A 19247-nucleotide genomic window follows, 5' to 3' on the forward strand; every position below is an offset into this window, starting at 1 on the left:
TTATACCAACTTTCTTTGCTTTATGAAAATATTTTGGTTCAGCAAATATTGCTATTCTATAACATTTTCCATTGTTTGTGTAAAGAACTATTCTGTCAATGAACTTGTATTGTTTGTGTGTGTAAACTTTGTTTTGCTTCAATTCGAAGAGATACTCGAATACGTCCATCTTTTTATTCTAAGTAAAATGTCATTTCCGAAAAATAGAAGCGTAAGTGTTTCAAAAGGTTTAATGGCGGTGGCAGATGTGAAGTTAAATTCACCAACTCAAACAAACAGTCAAAGTGTTGTTGTCAATGTCAAAGACAGAGATGTTGAAGTGGGGAAACCATACGAAGACGAAGATGGTATAACAATAGTTCCTGTAAAAGAACAACCAACATACCCTGAAGTTAGCAGAGAGTTAAGTTCTGTTGCAGATATTCGAAACGACTACCAACAACTTAAAGACAAACTTAAAACTCAGGAGAAGATTTGTCAAGCTTTAGGTCTAATGTTAAACTTGGTCGAACACAACCCTGTAAAAGTGAACTCATATGTCATTGCACCTCATGAAGTTTTGAAAGAACTATTGAAACTTTTGACAGAGGCAGACGATATAAACATCAAAGAAATAGAACCCGACATTGCTTGCTGTGGTGTTTCATATAATGTCATTGACAAGATATACGTTATGAAAGGAGGTGAGACGTTGAACTTAAAATATAGTTTCCCAGACGTTATAAAAATATTTGACGACCACAACATTTCATTAAAATTTAGTTGCTAAGTAAATGGCAGAAGACATAGTGGTTTATACTATTACGACTAAAAACCCTGAGTCATATAATTCTATAACAACAAACTTACAAAGTCCTCAAGGACGATATTGTAAACTAACCTTAAACACAATGACGACTAAAGCCTGTTTTGCTCTTTTGACACCAGAAGACTTTGTTGTTGTGAATGGTAAAAAATACTTCTTTGAAGATACTTACTCAGATATACCACCAACAGGTTTTGTTGACTTATTTAATACTTTAAGGACGGATGTAACATGTGCTGCAACTAGAGCAGGTTTCATTATGTTTGGATGTCCGACTGAGTTTACTATAAACGATATGAGCTATAATACAAAACTTATATCTGGTTTTTACTACCAACAGTTTCCTATAACAGGAAAAGGTGTCATACAAGGTCTATCTGTTCCATTGACTTTAAGTACACCTATTTTATATATTGTTTCAAACTTAGGTTCAAAGTGTTATTCGAATGTCGACAGAAACTACTATGACCAAAAGATACTCATGCGTATAAACAACACTTTCTCTGCTGGTTTGCCTATTGTTCATTCGAATGCAGAGTTTTCAGCTTTAGTGAACTCAAACACTTTAGCAAACATAAACTTAACCTTAGTCGACGCAAACTTTGTTCCTGTAAAACTTTTATGTCCTATGTATTTGTCAATGACGGCAGAAAGTTTCGAATTGGAAGATGCAACTGGTGAAAGTATTGTACTACAAGAACAACTTCAACAACAAAATAGCTCAAGAACAACAAATGCAACAAATGGAACAAATGCAACAACAAAGTCAAGAATAAAAAAAATATTTTTTTTATTTTTATAAAAATGTACAGAATAGATGTTTCAGATTTTTATGACTTCCAAGCGTTCAGAAATATGTGTCCATTTAGAGACTATAACAAAGCAGTCGAGAATTTGAAACGTTTAGTCATTTATGTCGACTCTGCCCCAGAATGTTATGTCATGAAAGAATGGGATGTAGTCTTTAACAAACCAAGAGCAACAATAGTTTCAGAACAAGAATGTAGACAGAAACTTAAGAAAATAAAAGTCGTACAAGTTGGCATGAAGATGTTAGATGCTTGGGATATCTTATTGTCAAAACTTGAAGATTTTTCAGTTCGTGGTATAAAGTTCTATACACCTTCTCCAAACTTCTATTCTATCTTCACTGGATATAAATATGAACAAGTAGAATGGAAAGAAAATGTTATAGAAGCTTGGTTAGACCATGTCAAAGAAATTATATGCAATGGAAACGAAAGAGTCTATGAGTATATCTTATGTTGGTTTGCAAACATCTTACAACATCCAAGTGCTAAAAATGAAACTGCTCTCATCATAATTGGAAAACAAGGAACTGGTAAGAACACTTTCTTTACAGATATTTTGTGCAAACTGTTAGAGGGCTATTCGAACCCGAATATGACAAACTTAGAAAAATCTGTGGCAAGTTTAACTCTCAATAGAGAATATGAAACTTATAGTATGTAACGAACTTCAAAGTATAGATACAACAAAAGTTTTGAACTCAGATGCTTTGAAGAGTCTTATAACAGACAAAGTTGGAGTTGTTGAAAGAAAATATAAAGACCAAAGAGTTTGTGAAAATGTTGCAAACTTCGTCATGGTTTCAAATAACGCTGTTCCGATGAAGTTAGAAAGTTCTGACAGAAGATATGTAGTTGTCAGAACGTCAGATTCTCATATGCAAGATACAGAATATTTTGACGACTTAGCAGAAACTTTGACACCTGACTTTTACAACCACTTGTTCTCATATTTCATGACATTAGATATTTCTAAGTTCAATCCAAGACAAATTCCACATACCGAAGAGAGACAAACATTGTTAGAAGCAAACAAGAGTGTATATGAACTGTTCATAGATGAAACTGACTTTGAGTGTTTAGATGAAAGGTCATTGTACGATTCGTATAAACAGTATTGTCAAGAGTATGGTTATATGACAGCGTCTAAACGAACATTCTTGGCAAATGTCAAAAGTCTTTTGGATGTACAGAATGGTGTATATACAAAGAAAAATTTTTCTGAGTAAATTTTTAAAATATATATTTTTTTTATCCGATAGAAAAGATGACGAAATTCATCTCAGTAAACAAGTACATGTCAGGACTTAAAGAAGAACTAGACCCATTCACATATTTGAATGTTTACTTCTACCATTTTGAAAAGTCTACATATGACAAAGTTTGGAACATCGAACCGGTTAAGTTTGCTATTGTGACTAAAAATGGTGCGAAATTTGAAGACTTAGACATAGAAGGTATGTTGACAGTCAAAGAAAGTTTTGACAGAAGGTTTTCAAACCTTAAAGAAGGCAAAGCATACAAACTTGTTATACCTTATGAACCAAAGAAGACAGACGACTATGAATATTATGAGTCTAAAGTTGTAGAAGTTCAAGGTAAATTGGGTAAAAAGATTTTAGAGTCTAAGCCGGTGTTTGCTCCTAAAGAGGAAGAGAACATTGACATTGACCCAGAAATGTTCTAAAAATAAAATTTTATTTTTACATGTCATATCTCCCCTTCTCTGGCTCTGGTTCTTTCTTCTCTTCTTCTACTTTCTTTTCTTTCTTTTCTCTCTTCTTCTTTTCTGGTGGAGTTATGTCAAATTTCTCCGAACCATATTTCTGTAAAAGTTCTTTGTCCTTTAATAGCTCTTCTATTCTGTTTTCTATTTCATCTTCAAGAACAGCGCATGTGTCTTCTTTGCATTCTAAGAAGTTTTGTTGGACTTCATCTCTCCAAGAGGCGTCATCTCTGTCAACAAGTCTGTCATTGACAAATTTTAAGACTGCTCTGCTTAATGTTTTATGGTTCTTGTCATATTCCCAGAAACAGAACTTTAGAACAAATTCACCTTTCTTGTTTACACTATGTAAGATTTTATGGTCTACAGATGTTTTGCTGTCGAAAAGCTTGTCTCGAATATAGATGGCGAAATCGCTAGACATTTTCTAAAAGATAAAAGTTTTAATTTTTCTAAAAATATGTTAGAAAAAAAGTTTGCTGACATTGACAAGAAATTTGAGAATGTTTTAAACAAGAACAAGGTGAAATTAGAAAATGCTCAGATAAAACCCATACATGACAAGTTCTTATTTGCTCAGAATGGTATAACAGGTCTAATTGCACCGCCTGGGTCGGGTAAGACTTTCACTTATCTTAAAATGGCTGCACAACAACAAGAACTAGATGAGAAGAACCCATTCTATGAGTTAGTAGTCATTTGTAGTACTTCTGGTCAATTTGACCAAACCGTCAATTCGTTCAAAGATATTATAAAGAAGTCCAAACTAGTAAGTATAAAAGACTCTGAGTTGTTAGATTGGATAAAGAAGTACCAAAGAAGAGTTTTGAAGTACAATGCTATAAATGAGTATGTCAATTCTAAGTTTAAAGACCCAAATGAGGAAATGCAGAGAATATTAGAGAAGAAACACTTCAGAAACAAACAGAAAGAGATAGAATACATTTCGAAGAAATTGCAATCTTACGATTGGAAGACTTACCCTCATAGATGTCTTCTTATCTTAGATGACTTTGCTTCTCATCCTTTGTTAAAGAATAGAGAACAAGACATGTGTCGAATTCTTAAGAAGCTCAGACACTTTAACATTTCAGTTGTCATTTGTGTACAGACAGCCAAGAGTTTAAGTAAGGATGTAAAGAGAATACTTACTGACATTGTACTTTTCCCCGGATTGTCCGAAGACGATTTCATGGAACTTATGAAAGAGTCCATGGCAGGTAAGTTTGACAGACATGAACTATGGGAGAAGTACAAAGTCATACAAGACCCTCATACTTCTTTCAGAATTCATATCTACGCGAACAAAGTTCAAATTGTGAGGGGTCAAGCGTAAAAAATGTAAGTGTTGAGTCTTAGTCTGTTGTGGTGCTGGGGCTGTCGGTTCTTCTGGCTTTGGAATGGACTCGGTTGGTGGTACGTCGGACATTCGTTTGTGTCCTGTCGGAAGGAAGAGTTCTTCCAGTTGTCAAGAAATTTTTTTCCTGTTGGAAGGAAGGACTTTTCCTGTTGGAAGGAAGGACTTTTCCTGTTGGAAGGAAGGACTCGGAATGTTGGAAGGAAGGACTCGGAATGCCAGAAGGACTCGGACAAGACAATTTACCTTATAGAGCTACCTGAGCCATCTTTGGTGTCAAGCTTGAAAAATAAACGCTTTACATGTATTTTTCAGCAACTTCGTCAATAATTTTATAGCACTATCTATCTCATCTACTTCAAACGTTTCTTTACCTTTCGTGGGCACCATACATTTTCTCAAAAACTTCAAGCAGTTCTGTTTCAGCAGCTCTCATATCATTTACAAACACAACCTTAACTCTATTGACTGTACTGTCATATCTTTTAGTTATATTAAATGTTCTTCCTATCTTATATCTCTTTGTATTGAAGTCCTTCGGTTTCTGAACGATATAAAGTAAGCCTTCACTGCAACGTTCAGTATCGAATGAACCATATGTTATGAAATTATATCCAACAACTGGGTCAATCCAGAACAAAACTAGTGGTATAAGACTTTTGTCTATAAGATATGCTGTAGTTCCATGAAATCTTACCGATATCAAAAGCTCAGGATTTCTTGTCAAATTTTCTGACTAGAAGCATTTCTAACCCAGTCCTTTGCTCTCTTTCCAGATGGTGTTAAAATGTCTGACAAAGAATATTTTTTGTATTTCTTTGAGTATCTTACGTTTAAATCACCAATTCTAACCACTTTGGTCTCATTGTCTATCTTTTTAACTGTTTCAAACTCAGTGTTTGTCATTTCCTGTTCTTTATTACATACAAAATAAAAAAAAATATTTTAAAAAACTAGCGTTATTTTTTTATTTTTTCTATCTTGAGGAAATTCATGATTTCAGGGATTTTTTTGACGATTTTCATGTGTTTTAGGTGACCCCTGTAAAAGTCGGGGTCGCATTTTTTCACGATTTTCATAAGCGTAGTATATGGTAAACGCTATTTTTTTGACGAAGTGTTAAAGTTCACTTCGTCAAAATTTCACGATTTTCATAAGCGTAGTATATGGTAAACGCTATTTTTTTGACGAAGTGTTAAAGTTCACTTCGTAAAAAAAATACAGTTATATCATGAAATTTGGTCATTTTTCAGCAAAAATATATTTAGGTGAGACCATGTGCCCATGTGCCTCGGTCAAATGAACTTCTCTTAAAATTACTGACAACATGACATTTTGACAACAACACAGGAAATAGATTTCATCGTAAATGTTTTGTCAAGATTTCATCGTCAATGAGCGTAAATCAGACAAAAATGAGTTTTGGTTGAAAAATACGGTGGGGCCAAAAATGGCTCGACCTCAAAACAAGCATTTTGTGAAGAATATACCAACCGCCGGAATTCCGGCGGTTGCTTTTTCAGCACAAAATTCATGAGTTTTGTGTGTTTTCTACGATGTTGTCAAAATGTCGTGTTGTCAAGATTTCTTCGTCAATGAGTGTAAATCAGACAAAAATATATTTCTACCATAAATGTTTTATAAGCGTTTTACATGGTATGTACGATGTATATTTGAAATTCTAAACAGTTTTGTAGCTTCTATTTCTTCTGTCAGTACATCGAATGTTTTAACAATGCCGAAGGTTTCTTTATATTTCTTCTTGACATCTGAAAAAGAAAATCGTCAGCAGTGGATAGTTTTTTGTTCAGAAATGTCAACATGTCCATTTTATCCTCTACTGGTTTCTCTACTTCTTTCTTTAAGTCCAGCATAGTCTTTTCTCATACGTTCTATCTCTTTGACGGAGTAGTTTATATTTCCTTGTCTGCTTTACATTTTGAACATTGTGGGTTCATTTTTTGCGTTATATCTGAAACCTTACCTGCAAGTATGACCAAGGCGTAAATGGTTTTCTTTAACTCAAAGGCTGCTGGTTTTATTTGTTGGTTCCATACCTTACCTCTTCTATCTTCATCTCTTATCTGCCATACACATTCAGCAACTAACGAAACAAAGTTGTCGTAGGTCTTAAACTCCTCAGATTTATATATGTCCATGAAATATACCATATCGCAGTCTTTGTGGTTGCAATGAAATCCAAGGAACTCATAGTTTACATTACGTATGAACTTCTTGGTTTCAACTGAGTCAGTTGCTTTGACTTCTATTTCATCGAATTCAGGAATAGTGAGCTTTTGTTGTTGTATTTCAGGAAGTTTAGGTAGATGGTCAATAATATCCTGCATTTCATAAAGATATTCTTCATTTGTTTCATCTTTCGCACTACAGTCTAAATCTCTTGGAGAAGTTCTTGCTTTATCTTCTGGATTGTTGTTTCGAAAGTATATGAAGAAGGAATGAAGCTTTTCATCTCTACTAACATTGAAGTTGGGTTCATGACTAACGAGTTTGGTGCTGTTGTTGCTAACATGTTCTTACAATAAAAAATAAAAAAATATTTTTTTAAAAAACTACCTAAAATATATTTTTGCCGAATTCAAGAGTTTTGGTTGAAAAATACGTAGGGCCAAAAATGGCTCGACCTCAAAACAAGCATTTGTGAAGAATATACCAACCGCCGGAATTCCGGCGGTTGCTTTTTTTATACAAAATTCAAGAGTTTTGCGTGTTTTCTACGATGTTGTCAAAATGTCGTGTTGTCACACTTTTTAAAAGAAGTTCATTTGACCTGGTGACCTGGTGACCTGGTCGCCTAAAATATATTTTTGCCGAATTCAAGAGTTTTGGTTGAAAAATACGGTAGGGCCAAAAATGGCTCGACCTCAAAACAAGCATTTTGTGAAGAATATACCAACCGCCGGAATTCCGGCGGTTGCTTTTTCAGCACAAAATTCATGAGTTTTGTGTGTTTTCTACGATGTTGTCAAAATGTCGTGTTGTCACACTTTTTCGGGGAGGTTCATTTGACCGAGGCACATAGGCACATAGGCACACCTAAAAAAACATCTAACCAAAACTCATTTTTCAATACTTTTTCAGCACTTTTCCGTAGTTGTATATGAAAGACAATTCGAGATAAAAGTCATAGTACAAGAATAATATGCTGCACACCGTTTGTTGTGAACAAACTTGAAAGTCAGAGAAACTGTTACTAGGTGGTTCGTAGAATTTAGAAGCAAAGTCATAAAAGTCCTTACCAATACATAGAAAACTGTTGTTGCTTGAACTGAAACTTGCATGACACATGACATTTTGAGGGTCAAACACGTTTCTATAAACTGTCAAATCTTGCTGGTGGAAGTATAAAATTAAATGGACCATCTGGTGGTAATGGTTCGTTCTGGTTTTAGTAACCGAAGAAATTGTGCCCAAGAACGCTTGTCTACTCCCCAATATAAAAACTCTGTATCTCTTGGAGGGTTAATTTCAATCTTTTGAAATGAAACGGTTGAGTTCATCTTGTTATATTCTAGTTTCAGATAGTATGTTCCATTTAGTAAAGAGTGGTATTTTTCTTGAAATTCCCAGTAGTATTTGTTTATTTGAGTTTGGAAGTCATTTAGAGTTTTCTCAAGACTTTCGTCTGAACGAATTGTAAAGATTTTCATTTCGTCAAATTTTTCTATTAGACCATCAGAACCTTTATATTGACCATGAAAATATACTGCAAACATAAACGCGTTCGTTCTATTTGAAAACAAAACTCTTCTAAATCCTATTGCCTTTGCATCTGAAGGACTTTGAAGCCAACGAACTGGATAGTCAAACCTGTATGAACGGGATGAAATTTCTTCATCTGAAATAGTCCTACCGGCATTTGTGAAGATATAGTCTAACGGTTTTGTATCTGCTACTTTTGTTCTTTGTTTTTCAACCTGAAGCATTTCATATATGTAAAAATATATGGTTTTAAAAACGTTTTATTTCATGCAATGTTTTATTTCTGTGCCGTCTTCAAGTATACCCCAGTATTTCCTTTTTGATATTACATGAACTTCGGAAAATACCTTGTCTAGCTTAAAAAGGCCCATCTTTTCACCGACCATTCCCATTTCAATGAGTTTGTTATAGCCTTCTTCGTTCGTCATGAGCGCGTCGATGTTCTCGTAGTATACCTTCACTTTGGATTTGACCTCGGAGAAGAATTTGTTGTAGTTGTCAAGGACTGCCTTTGCGAACTGAGGGTAAGACCAATGTTCGACAATAGGTTTTAATGTGGTTACTAAGCCACTTTGACCTTCGGTGAACTCGTACTTCAAAACAAAAGGAGAAAACCTTTCAACAAAGTTGTCGACCTTCTCATAATGTTTACTCTTCATCTTTTGAGGTTTCTTAATGGAATATCCCCATGTCGAATTCATAAGCAATTTGAGTGTCATTGCAAGTTTGGGGTTTGAAGCTTTCCTAATATCATACATCTGTTGTATGACTTTTCCAACTGTATAGTTCCTTCCCGGGAACTCACCATCTTCGTTTGGAATTCCAGTCGGAATATATTGGACAAACCTCATGTATGCAGCGTTAAGGTCGACATAGTATATTTTTTCATATGAGTCGAACTTGTCGCATCCAATCGGTCCAGTTTTTGGAAATTCAAGCGAGTCTCTTATCTTCTGAGAAACTTCTCCTGTTATCTCATAAACATCGTCAAAGCAACCTGTTTCATATAAAAACCTTCTGACCTAACTCTGATGCTCTCCAATACAATTTGACGTCGATTGGATGCCTCAATGGAAGTTTGTTTATAGCATCTTGAAGTTCTTGCAACCTCATTGGAAGTTCTTCTGGTTCAGGTTGGTATCCGAACAATCCAACTCCTTTTGGAACTGTGTACTTCTTTTGTGCTAGAACTTTGTCTGGAACAACTTTTGGTCTTACCAACAATGAAAAGTTTGTTTCCTCTTTTGGTACAAAACTTTCTGTAAGCTTGTCGTCTGGAATTGGTTCCAACAAACCTTTCTCGAAAAGAATGTTAACAGCTCTGACAATGTTGCACTTACTTTTACCAAAGAATGGGTTTGTAAGACTTTCGTTCAACATGAAGTGGTTATGGACAATTGCAATCTTCAACCATGGTAAGTCTTTGTCAACAACATAGTCGTCATGTGAAAAACCTTTAGCTGTAGGTATGTTAACTCGGATATTGACATTTGCCAACGGTGCAATTTTTGCCAATTGACCTCTAAGAAGGTACCTTGTTTTCACACATGACTCAAGATACTTCATTTTCTCATCTGTAACAAGACCAGAGTTCCTGAGACATGTAAGAATGCAAGGTTCGTTGACAATTTTTTCAATTGAATTGTAAATTCCATACCTTGTCAAGTCAATGTCAGACTTGTTTATGAACGGGAAGTATCCAGCATGTTGTCTGACTGCTTGAGGGTTAGGTTGATACCATTCGAACTTCACGCTTGCAATTCCTTCAATTGCATTCAAAATATCTGAGTCGGAGTCAAACATTTGTTCTCTCTTTGTAGTCTTGAAAGCGTCAAGAAGTTGTGCGGCTGTTGTGACATTGCCATGCGCATAGTAAATATGGCCATCTAAATCTGTTACGGTTAGTCTGAGATTGTGTCCTTTCTTATTTCCGTCTTGTATGGCAGCAAGTACTCCCATGAAGCCTTCTTTGTTCTTTCCTTCGTCAAAGTTTACTGTAAAGGTTCGACCAGATGTAATTTTACTTCTAACTTCACGGTATTTTTCATATGCATATCTTGTTCTTTCCATGGGAGCATGTGCGTCTTCACGACTACCTTTTTTCCTTCTTAAAGGATGCAATTGTTCGTCATGTTTCCAGTAGAATCTGGCAAAGCCGTCGTGTCCTTCAACTTGAGGCTCAGTAACATCGAAAGGCATTTCCATAAGACGCTCTTCTTCTAACCTCTCTAATCTGTTTGGATAATTGGCGCGTGCTGTTTAAGTCCATTTCGTAGCAGACCAGCAATTTGTCATAGACTTTTATGGGTCTTCCCTTCCTATATTTAAAATTCTTTGAAACTCTCCAACCATATCTTTGCAACTCTGCTTTTATTCTAGCAGACTTTCTATCCATTCTATACAAGGGCATTTTTATAAAAATAAAAAATATATACTGTTTTAAAAACGTTTTAAAATGGTATGCCATATAGCTTCTTGAATTTGTTAAGAAGTATTCGAACGCATTTTCCATCTGTATCTCTAGCGTTTACATGAGCATAGCCCGCCTTAGTAAAATATACTTGTAATTTCCTATAGTTTACGCCGGTATAAAAGTAGAATGAGTCTTGTTCTTCGCTATATAGTAAAACTCAAACGTATGCTTACCATAGTCTGTAATTTCAATTGTTTCATCTTCTAGTTCGTCGACAAATTCGAATACAATATCTCCAAATTTGCCTTTGTTCTTATTGTTTTCAGAACGAGTGACCCAACGCAAGTTTTCAAGTCTATTGTCGTTTCTTATATGGTTTATATGGTCTACAAAAGGTAAATTGTTAGGGTTCGGTATAAAATGAGTTGCAATGAGACATGTTTAAGATAGTTTTTCCACCCATCCTCAAATAAGCATATCCGTCATTTCGCTCCATTCGCTTAAAACTCTTTTTGTCTTTTTGTTTCTGACTTCAAATGACTCACAACAGTGAATTTCATATTTCTCATCTAACAAACAAGTTTCCCAACGGTCTTCTCCAACAAACTCAGCGTACATTTCAAATAAATAAAAAAAATATTTTTTTAAAAATGTTTTGTTTTAAATGGTATGCCATTTCATACTCTTCATCTAACAAACAAGTTTCCCAACGGTCTTCTCCAACAAACTCAGCGTACATTTCAAATAAAATAAAAAAATATATTTTTTCTCTTTACTTAACATAACCGCCGCTACCATAAGTCTTTGACGCCAACCCATACCAGCTAATGAAGGTTGACTTGGTTTAGTTCCAAACTAAACTTTGGTTTTGGTTTATCTTCAGTTTTTGGTTTTTCTTCTTCTATGGTTTTTCGTCACTTTTCGGTTCTCTGACTTTACTCACTTGCAGGAACAGTTGTGTCGTTAACATCTTCATAAATATCATATGCCATTTGTTTTTGTTTTCCTTTCAACTTTTTGTGTTTGTTGTAAAGTTTAGAATATTTCGACTCTAAGTCAATGAGATGTTCTATAATGAACTGTTGGTCAGTGAAGTAAACTTTTCCATCTGTTGTCTCATAAACTCCTTCAGACTTCAATATTTTATTTGTGAGAGTCTGTTTCTTTTTTGAGATACTAGCCGTTCCATTTCTATGAAAAGTGACTTTGTAGTTGGGGTTTGTATTTCCAGACCTCACACTTTCTATTATTGAATTTTTCTCTTCATCTGTAAGTTCTTTGACAGGTTTTGACAATGGTTCTGAACTTTTTGTTTGTGGGTGATCTACGTTTCAACTTCTTCGGTCATTTCATCTCAGTAAAAAATTTTAGTTTGGTTTGTTTTCAACTGGTTGTTTAGGTTTTTTAAGTCGGTCTAAAACTTCCTGAGGTATAGGAAGAACTTGACAAACACGTGGTGTAACTGCTGGAAGCCGACAAAGCCATCTTGAACCCATTTGTCTCAATGCTGTATTGTTCATTTCATCTCAGTAAAAAACTTTACATCCCACGTTTGAGGCGGTTGAGGTTGGTTTGTTTACCCACTGTTGTGCATGGTTATATCCTCTGTTAAAGAATCTTTCACCTTGGTCCATATAGTGTCCTGCTTGGTTATAGTAGTCATTTGCTTTGTTATAGTAGTTTCCTGCTTGTCTTCTTACATTGTCCATCCATCCTTGAACTTTTCCTCTTGTTTCAGGATTTGGAATAAGATTTGCTGCATCTCGTGCTACATCCCAACCTTTCTGTACAGTTTGTATAATAGGTTGTGCTTTCTCTTTAAGTATACCTAATGTACTCAAAATCTTCCTTCCAACTCCAAATACACCTCTGGCTATTGTTCCCACTGCGGGTAAAAATCTAGATGCGACTCCTGCTAATGCGCCAAATAAACCCATTTCTTATGGGTTAAAAAATGACGAATCCAAACAAGGACCCCTATGTTTCTAAAGCGACAAAGAAAGCACTCATGGTAAAAATCTTTAGTTCAACACCAAATGCTTGGTTTATGGATATCTTGGAAAACATTCCGAGGTATAGAGAAGATGGACCACCATACTGGCTAATATTTGTCGGTCAAAACACAAGATACTGTGAAGCCATACCATTACAGTCCAAAAATATTTTAGATGTGAAAACTGCTTTGACAATATTCGTTGACAAATACCATCCAACAAAACTGACATCTGACTGTGAAAGTTCTTTCAAATCAGACGATATTAAAAACTATCTGCGTTCAAAAAATGTAAACCAATATTTCATTGTCGACCAAAACCATTCTGCTCTTGGTGTCATTGACGGTTGTATAAAAATGTTAAGAGACTTAAACCAACCACAAGGTGGTGAGGTAATGAAATGTCATATGACGACAAGTACAGACATTTCTCCATGGCAAAGATGAGACAAGTTTTAAATATTTACAATAGCCGTAAACAAAAAGGTTTGGGAAACCACTCCCCCGAAGAAATGAAAAACAACCCTGACTTAGAGAAAGACTATATATTTAATATTTAGTCAAAAGAGACAAACAAGAAAGAATGCCGGGCTTCAAACTTCAGAAAGGAGACAAAGTAAAAATAGAAATACCTAAACGCGACCCATATGAAAATACTATTGACTATGACAACAACAAGTACCCGACAGGTACTCACATTCGTGTTCGTAAAAATAGAAGAAAGTATACAAGAGAATATTATGAAGTTTTAGGCAAACATGGCAAAATGTACAGACTGCAAGCAGAAGATAAAACGACTATTGTCAGACCTCGTTTCAAACTTGTCAAAGTTCAAGGTGGTATACTTTCAAAGACAGTTCCTAACAAATATAAGACAACTCCTGACGAATATGCTAAAGAAGTTGAAAATGACGACTAAGCAATTCTATACCATGCACAAACTGTCATGTAAGGTGGCATGTATTTTTTACCTCGTCCTGTAGATGTTGTTGTAAAAGTATGTTGGTGGTTTCCAGTTGTATCTGTCCACATTCCATTCCAGTCTACTGGGTCGTTTGGAAAATGAGTTCTTGACATAACTTGAATTTGCATTGAAGTCTGAGAAACAGTGTATATTTGTTTGCAAAACCCTATGACTATGGTTTCCATTAGAACTTGTTGTACCAGAATGACTATGTGGTGGCAAGTTGTCGACAGATATCCTTTTGCTTCCACCTGTTTCCTTTTGAAGATTTGCACAATACAAAAACCTTTCGAGTATTTGTTCCCATGCACCAACACCAAACATTGCTTGAGGACCTCTTTCATCCATAGATGTATAAATAGAACCTACTGGGTTCATTAAATCAAACATATGAGATATTATAGGATTGTCTCTTTTGAACTTAAGATATAGTGCAACTATTTCAGGTTTCTTCTGGTTTGTGTCAGAATATTTTTTATAATATAATCTTATGTTTTCAGGGTAGGTAAAATCTTGACTATAATATTTATTTCTGTCATCTATATAATAGTATACTATTCTCGTTTTTTCTATTGCATTATATCTTTTATATCTATAATATTCTAAATATAATGTTTGCTTTTGTTCATCTGCGTGTAGTGTTCCGTCTTCAGCACCATAGTCATAATAATATGGTGCCGGAGCTGGGTCAGGCAATGTCATATCTGCCATTTCATAAACTCTTAAATATTTCTTTTGTTCGTCTCCATATAAGTTTAAGTAGCAGTTGTTGTCTAATGGAACTTTAACTTGTGTACCATCGTTCTTTTTATAGCTTACATACATTTCATTGTTATTTTTCGGAATGAGTTTATACCGTATACCATTTTTTAAGGAATGTACAAACTCCCATCTAAAATATTTGTTTTCTTCATTGACAGAAAAGTCACCAACCATAGTTTCAATATTTTTTGTTGTTCCAACTAAACTTTGGTATATTTCATTGACATATGTTTTATCTGCTTTTGTCTCTAAGGTTTCTTGTAAGTTTGTAATATTTGCAATGGTATGTGTATGTCCAACGTCACTTTTCCTGTTTAAGGTTTCTTGTAAGTTTGCAATATTTGCAATGGTATGTGTATGTCCAACGTCACTTTTCCTGTTTAAGGTTTCTTGTAAGTTTGTAATATCAGATATAGAATGTATATGAGTCTTTTTAGAATATTCTTTGTCAGCTCTTGTCACTTCACTTGACATTTTATTGTCAACATATGTTTTGTCCGCTAGTTCAGGATGAGTATGTTCTTTCGTTGCATAAGCTTTGTTAGCTCTTTCTTCTTCTTTTGCTATTGCATCGTCTACATACTCTTTGTCAGCTTTGTTGTCAACATCTGCTTTCAAAAGAAGTTCATCTATAGGTTTCTCGTTTAAAGTTCGTTTTGTTGGATTTATACAAACAGTATGGTTCTTGTTGTCTTGAAACAGAAACTCATCTGTCATTGGGTTTATTGTCAGTTTTAAGTTTCCTTCTTTCAATGACTCAGATATCTTAGAATAGTTTGAAAAGTTTGTTGTGTTCTTATTTAGAGCTTGTATAATGAGTTGTCGGTTGTGTTGTATTTCTCTCATAGACGCTGTTTCATTTGACATTTTTATTCTAGATAAAAAATGCTTCCAATAGAAAAGGAAACTTCTAGAGTTGCTACAACTAAACCATTAGATGAACTTTTTACGAATGTCGGTCAAAAGTTTGAGACAGAGACCGTAAAGCATGAAGGCTATCGTTTTGACTACCCGTTAAGATGGCTAAGAGACCCATCTGTCACAAAAGCTATTGGCTTTCGTAGAATGAAGTTCATTTCAGAAGCCATACATGGTTTCCCATTTACGGTCGGTTTTGAAGTTCGATACTATAACAAAGAAAAACGTACGTATGAGAAATTTGAACAGGGAAAACTTTTACAAGTGAATTTGCTTGTAAACTTAGAAACAACTCTTCAAGCTTTTCAAGAAAAAATAAACGATATCTATCTCGAATATGCAAACCAGTTTAACATTGACGAAGGAGAGTACCATCTCGATATTATATATGACAGGAAAAATGCAACTGTTAAAATCGATAGAATAGAAGACCTTGGAGAAAACGTTTATATTTCTACAAAATATAACAACTTGGCATGGTATAGATTTTTGAGGATGTTAAATCAGCCTGCAGAATATCCAGTACACCCGGACTTTTATGAAGTCTCAAACCCTAATGGAACATATGAAAATGTTTTCGACTCAGATGCTATTATAGTTCATGCTTCATTTTCTGGTGCGCAAAACTCTTTTTTATGCTTGGCAAATGACTTTTACGAAAAACCTACAAAGCTATATGAACCACCAAGTGGAAGTATTTCAGACTTTCAAGTATGGTTTACTACAGATGGAAGAAAGAGAATAGTTCCATTATACCATGCGTTTTACTTAGAACTTAGTTTCATATACAACTACTATCGAACGGTAAAAATATAATTTTTTAATACGGTTGAGGTGTTGGATTTGGTTGCCAACTTGACTGTGGTGCAGGTTCAGGCTGTTGTATAACAGGAGCTTGTTCTTCTGGTTCAGGGTCTTTAGGTATAATACCAACGAACTGACCTACTCTTTTACCAATATTTTTGACACCGTTCCAAATTCCTCTTCCGACAGATTTTATTCCATTCCATATACCTCTTCCAACATTTCGAAAGAAGTTTCCTATTCTTCCAAAGAAACCCATTTTACTATATGTAAAAATCTAATGTCCGCCTAGTCTCTTACGTTTCCTGTTGAGTTCCATAGCATTCTTTAACTGGAGCTCATACATTCTATTTCTCCTCTGGTAGAAAACATACTCTGGGTCAACTCCTGTGTTCGCGTCATCTGCATAGAGTTGTTTATATCCCACTTCAGGGTTTGTATAAAACTCTTTCCATCTCATATTTGCATACCATGGTGGTAAGCCTAACGCAGCGTCATTTGACATGGCAGTTTGCATTTGTACATCTGTTGGCACTTGACCATAGTTTGCCATTGCAGTTTGTACTCGAACTTCATTTGGAATATTCTCTGGGTTTGGTTGTCCGGGTTTCTGTGCATTCGCTAAGTTCTGTGCGTCCATTTAATATTAGATAAAAATATCTCTTACGAGTACATATACTGGACATTTGCAGGCAATGGTTCATCTTCATATTCTCTGTACTTTTCTGCCACGTCAAAGAAATAGATGACACAATGGAAAAAACCTAAAACAAGTAGTCCTATTTCAAACCACATTTACTTACTAGTAAAATTTCTTTGTTATGACACTTTCTCCGGTTTATAGGACCTCTCTCATATTCTATCTTGTCATATCTAAACTCATAGTCATGTATGTCCTCTAACCATCTCATAACGGTTTCCAAACCACTTTTATCGGATGTAAAGTAAAAGCATGGATGGTTATGTATAACGTCTAAAGTTTCTAAAGAGTCTCTCAAAGTCCAGTCTACTTGGTATTGAAAATCGTATGTGTTATAGAACGGCGGGTCCACTATAAAGAAAACATTTTCCTTGTCTTTGTATTTTTCATACAACTCTGTCCAATGACATCTCACAAACTCTATACCCTCAATATATTTTTCTATGTCCTCTTTGAAAACCTTTGTATAGTTAAGATATAAAACGTTTGACATAAGTGTTTCAATGTCATGAACTCTTATAGAACCACTATATAATAGTCTAGCAGATATACTATCCCAGTCAATATACTCTGCTTTTTTCAAAACCTCTCTCACAATATTTTTCTTATCTAATGGTATACGTTCCATCTTACCTATAGGTATCTTTTCTTTTAACTCACTCAATATTTTGTTTGTGTCTGGTATATGTTTGAGACGGTTCATATAGTTGTCGAAGTCATTGCATATAATCTTTGAGTCAGGAAATACAGTATGGCACAGATGGGATATATAGAAACTTCCACCGAACAAATCTACAAATGTTAGACCATTCGGTAGTTTCTTAAGTTCTCTCAATAGAATATCTTTACATCTACTCTTATTTCCAAAGAAGGGTAACGGTGGTTTTGTAAAATTCATTTTATATATATATAATAAAAATGTTTTTTCCTGAAAAAGTGACGAAACATGAAAACTACTCGGTCGAGGTCTTGTCAGTTTTGTAAAATAACCGTCCTATCTCATTCTAAAGTTTCTAAAGAGTCTCTCAAGTATACTTCTTTGAACGCCCGTAACTTTACTGTAGCGACGATAGACCCTTACTTGTCCGGACATAGTTATACTATTTTGAGTCCTCTACCGAAAAGTCAACAGCAACGACTTTCAAAAATTTTAAGGGCTAGAAGGCACGAAGTGCCTGGGAAGCCCCCTTCACCCAAAAAAACCTCATTTTATACCTCATTGCATACTAAACATCTTTGGGGCTAGAGGGCACGAAGTGCCTGGAGGCCCCACTACCTTTTTTTTTTTTTTTTTTGAATAGTAAAATTAGACACCATTCAACACAGGGATTGTTAATATAAGAGAAAACTAATATCTATAGATTTATAAAAGTGACAACTTTACAAATCCTCAGAATATTAGGCCACGTGTCGCTTTTGGTCGTCCTTTTTGTAATGGGTGCTTCTAAACAGCAACGTCCAAAGACATCAAAGAAGATAAAGCAGGATTCTTTCATCAAGAAGGAATGGCGCCATGTCATGGTCCCAGCCTACTTCACAGGCAAGCACGACATTGGTGTTACAGTTTCCAACAAATGCGCACGTGGCCGTGTTCCAATGGACTACGTCAACAACCGTGTTTGGGAACTTTCCCACGCTGACATGGTCAACGACCTTTCTCACGCTTACAGACTCTTCTCATGGAGATCAATCGCCGCCGGCTCTGAAGTTTACACACAGTTCGCTGGCATGCGCCTTACACACGATAAGCTCGACTCCATCATGAGAAAGTATCGTACATTAATCAATGCTTCAGTCGATGCTAAGACAGCTGATGGCTTCATCCTCCGCCTCTTCACTGTCGGCTTCACAAAGAAACTCGCCAACTCCCACAAGAACCATACATATGCCAACTCCCACAAGGCTCGCCAAGTCCGCGATGTTATGGTCAAGTGCCTTACAGATGCCTGCGAATCTAATGGCGTTGAGCAGCTTTGCAAGGACTTCGTTGATGAAAAGATTGAAAATGAAATTGTTGAGAAATGCAAGCAAATCTGCCAGATTGAAGGTGTTTACATCACCAAGGTTAAAGTCATCAAGGCTCCAGCTCTTTCTAACGAGCAGGTCAAGGTCCTTAAGATCTCTAAGGATGCAGCTCAGCTTTCACTCGCTCCAACAGAGCGTCCAGCTGAAGAATAAAATTTGTTAAAGATTTTATAATCTTTAACATGTTGGAATATATCACTTACTTTTTTTTCAAAGAATTTGAAGCTTAATAATAGCTATGTAAATTT

At 35.3% G+C, this 19247-nt stretch overlaps 6 protein-coding genes and 6 pseudogenes across 12 annotated transcripts, besides 1 other annotated feature; 6 read left to right on the top strand and 6 right to left on the bottom strand.

Annotated features, from left to right (window-relative positions):
• Nucleotides 1–18269: part of a mobile genetic element that runs on past the window's edge.
• On the top strand, nt 233–769 carry TVAGG3_1056540 (protein of unknown function, DUF4106 family; the record flags this gene model as incomplete). Its single annotated transcript, XM_051255884.1, has 1 exon — nt 233–769. One exon carries the CDS (start codon nt 233–235, stop codon nt 767–769), a length of 537 nt encoding a protein of 178 aa, XP_051081458.1.
• Nucleotides 774–1581, top strand: TVAGG3_1056550 (annotated as a pseudogene). The gene has a single exon. A coding segment is annotated over exon 1 (808 nt).
• Nucleotides 1661–2719, top strand: TVAGG3_1056560 (annotated as a pseudogene). Its single transcript has one exon. A coding segment is annotated over exon 1 (1059 nt).
• On the bottom strand, nt 8026–8644 carry TVAGG3_1056570 (annotated as a pseudogene). The gene has a single exon. A coding segment is annotated over exon 1 (619 nt).
• TVAGG3_1056580 lies at nt 8681–10815 on the bottom strand (annotated as a pseudogene). Its single transcript has one exon. A coding segment is annotated over exon 1 (2135 nt).
• On the bottom strand, nt 11606–12181 carry TVAGG3_1056590 (annotated as a pseudogene). Its single transcript has one exon. A coding segment is annotated over exon 1 (576 nt).
• On the top strand, nt 13593–13745 carry TVAGG3_1056600 (uncharacterized protein; the record flags this gene model as incomplete). Its single annotated transcript, XM_051255885.1, has 1 exon — nt 13593–13745. The coding sequence occupies one exon, from the start codon at nt 13593–13595 to the stop codon at nt 13743–13745; it is 153 nt and encodes a 50-aa protein (XP_051081459.1).
• Nucleotides 14511–15419, bottom strand: TVAGG3_1056610 (annotated as a pseudogene). Its single transcript has one exon. A coding segment is annotated over exon 1 (909 nt).
• On the top strand, nt 15438–16286 carry TVAGG3_1056620 (uncharacterized protein; the record flags this gene model as incomplete). The annotated part of the gene is made up of 1 exon (XM_001298948.1): nt 15438–16286. The coding sequence occupies one exon, from the start codon at nt 15438–15440 to the stop codon at nt 16284–16286; it is 849 nt and encodes a 282-aa protein (XP_001298949.1).
• Nucleotides 16291–16533, bottom strand: TVAGG3_1056630 (serine threonine-protein phosphatase family; the record flags this gene model as incomplete). Its single annotated transcript, XM_001298949.1, has 1 exon — nt 16291–16533. One exon carries the CDS (start codon nt 16531–16533, stop codon nt 16291–16293), a length of 243 nt encoding a protein of 80 aa, XP_001298950.1.
• On the bottom strand, nt 16552–16914 carry TVAGG3_1056640 (uncharacterized protein; the record flags this gene model as incomplete). Its single annotated transcript, XM_001298950.1, has 1 exon — nt 16552–16914. One exon carries the CDS (start codon nt 16912–16914, stop codon nt 16552–16554), a length of 363 nt encoding a protein of 120 aa, XP_001298951.1.
• Nucleotides 18270–18405: 136 nt separating the features above from the next.
• TVAGG3_1056650 (Chain B Ribosomal Protein S3ae) lies at nt 18406–19188 on the top strand (the record flags this gene model as incomplete). Its single annotated transcript, XM_001298951.2, has 1 exon — nt 18409–19152. One exon carries the CDS (start codon nt 18409–18411, stop codon nt 19150–19152), a length of 744 nt encoding a protein of 247 aa, XP_001298952.1.
• Nucleotides 19189–19247: the final 59 nt, after the last annotated feature.

This window comes from Trichomonas vaginalis, chromosome I (assembly GCF_026262505.1).
Source record: "Trichomonas vaginalis G3 chromosome I, whole genome shotgun sequence".
In the NCBI taxonomy this organism is placed as follows: Eukaryota; Parabasalia; order Trichomonadida; family Trichomonadidae; genus Trichomonas; species Trichomonas vaginalis.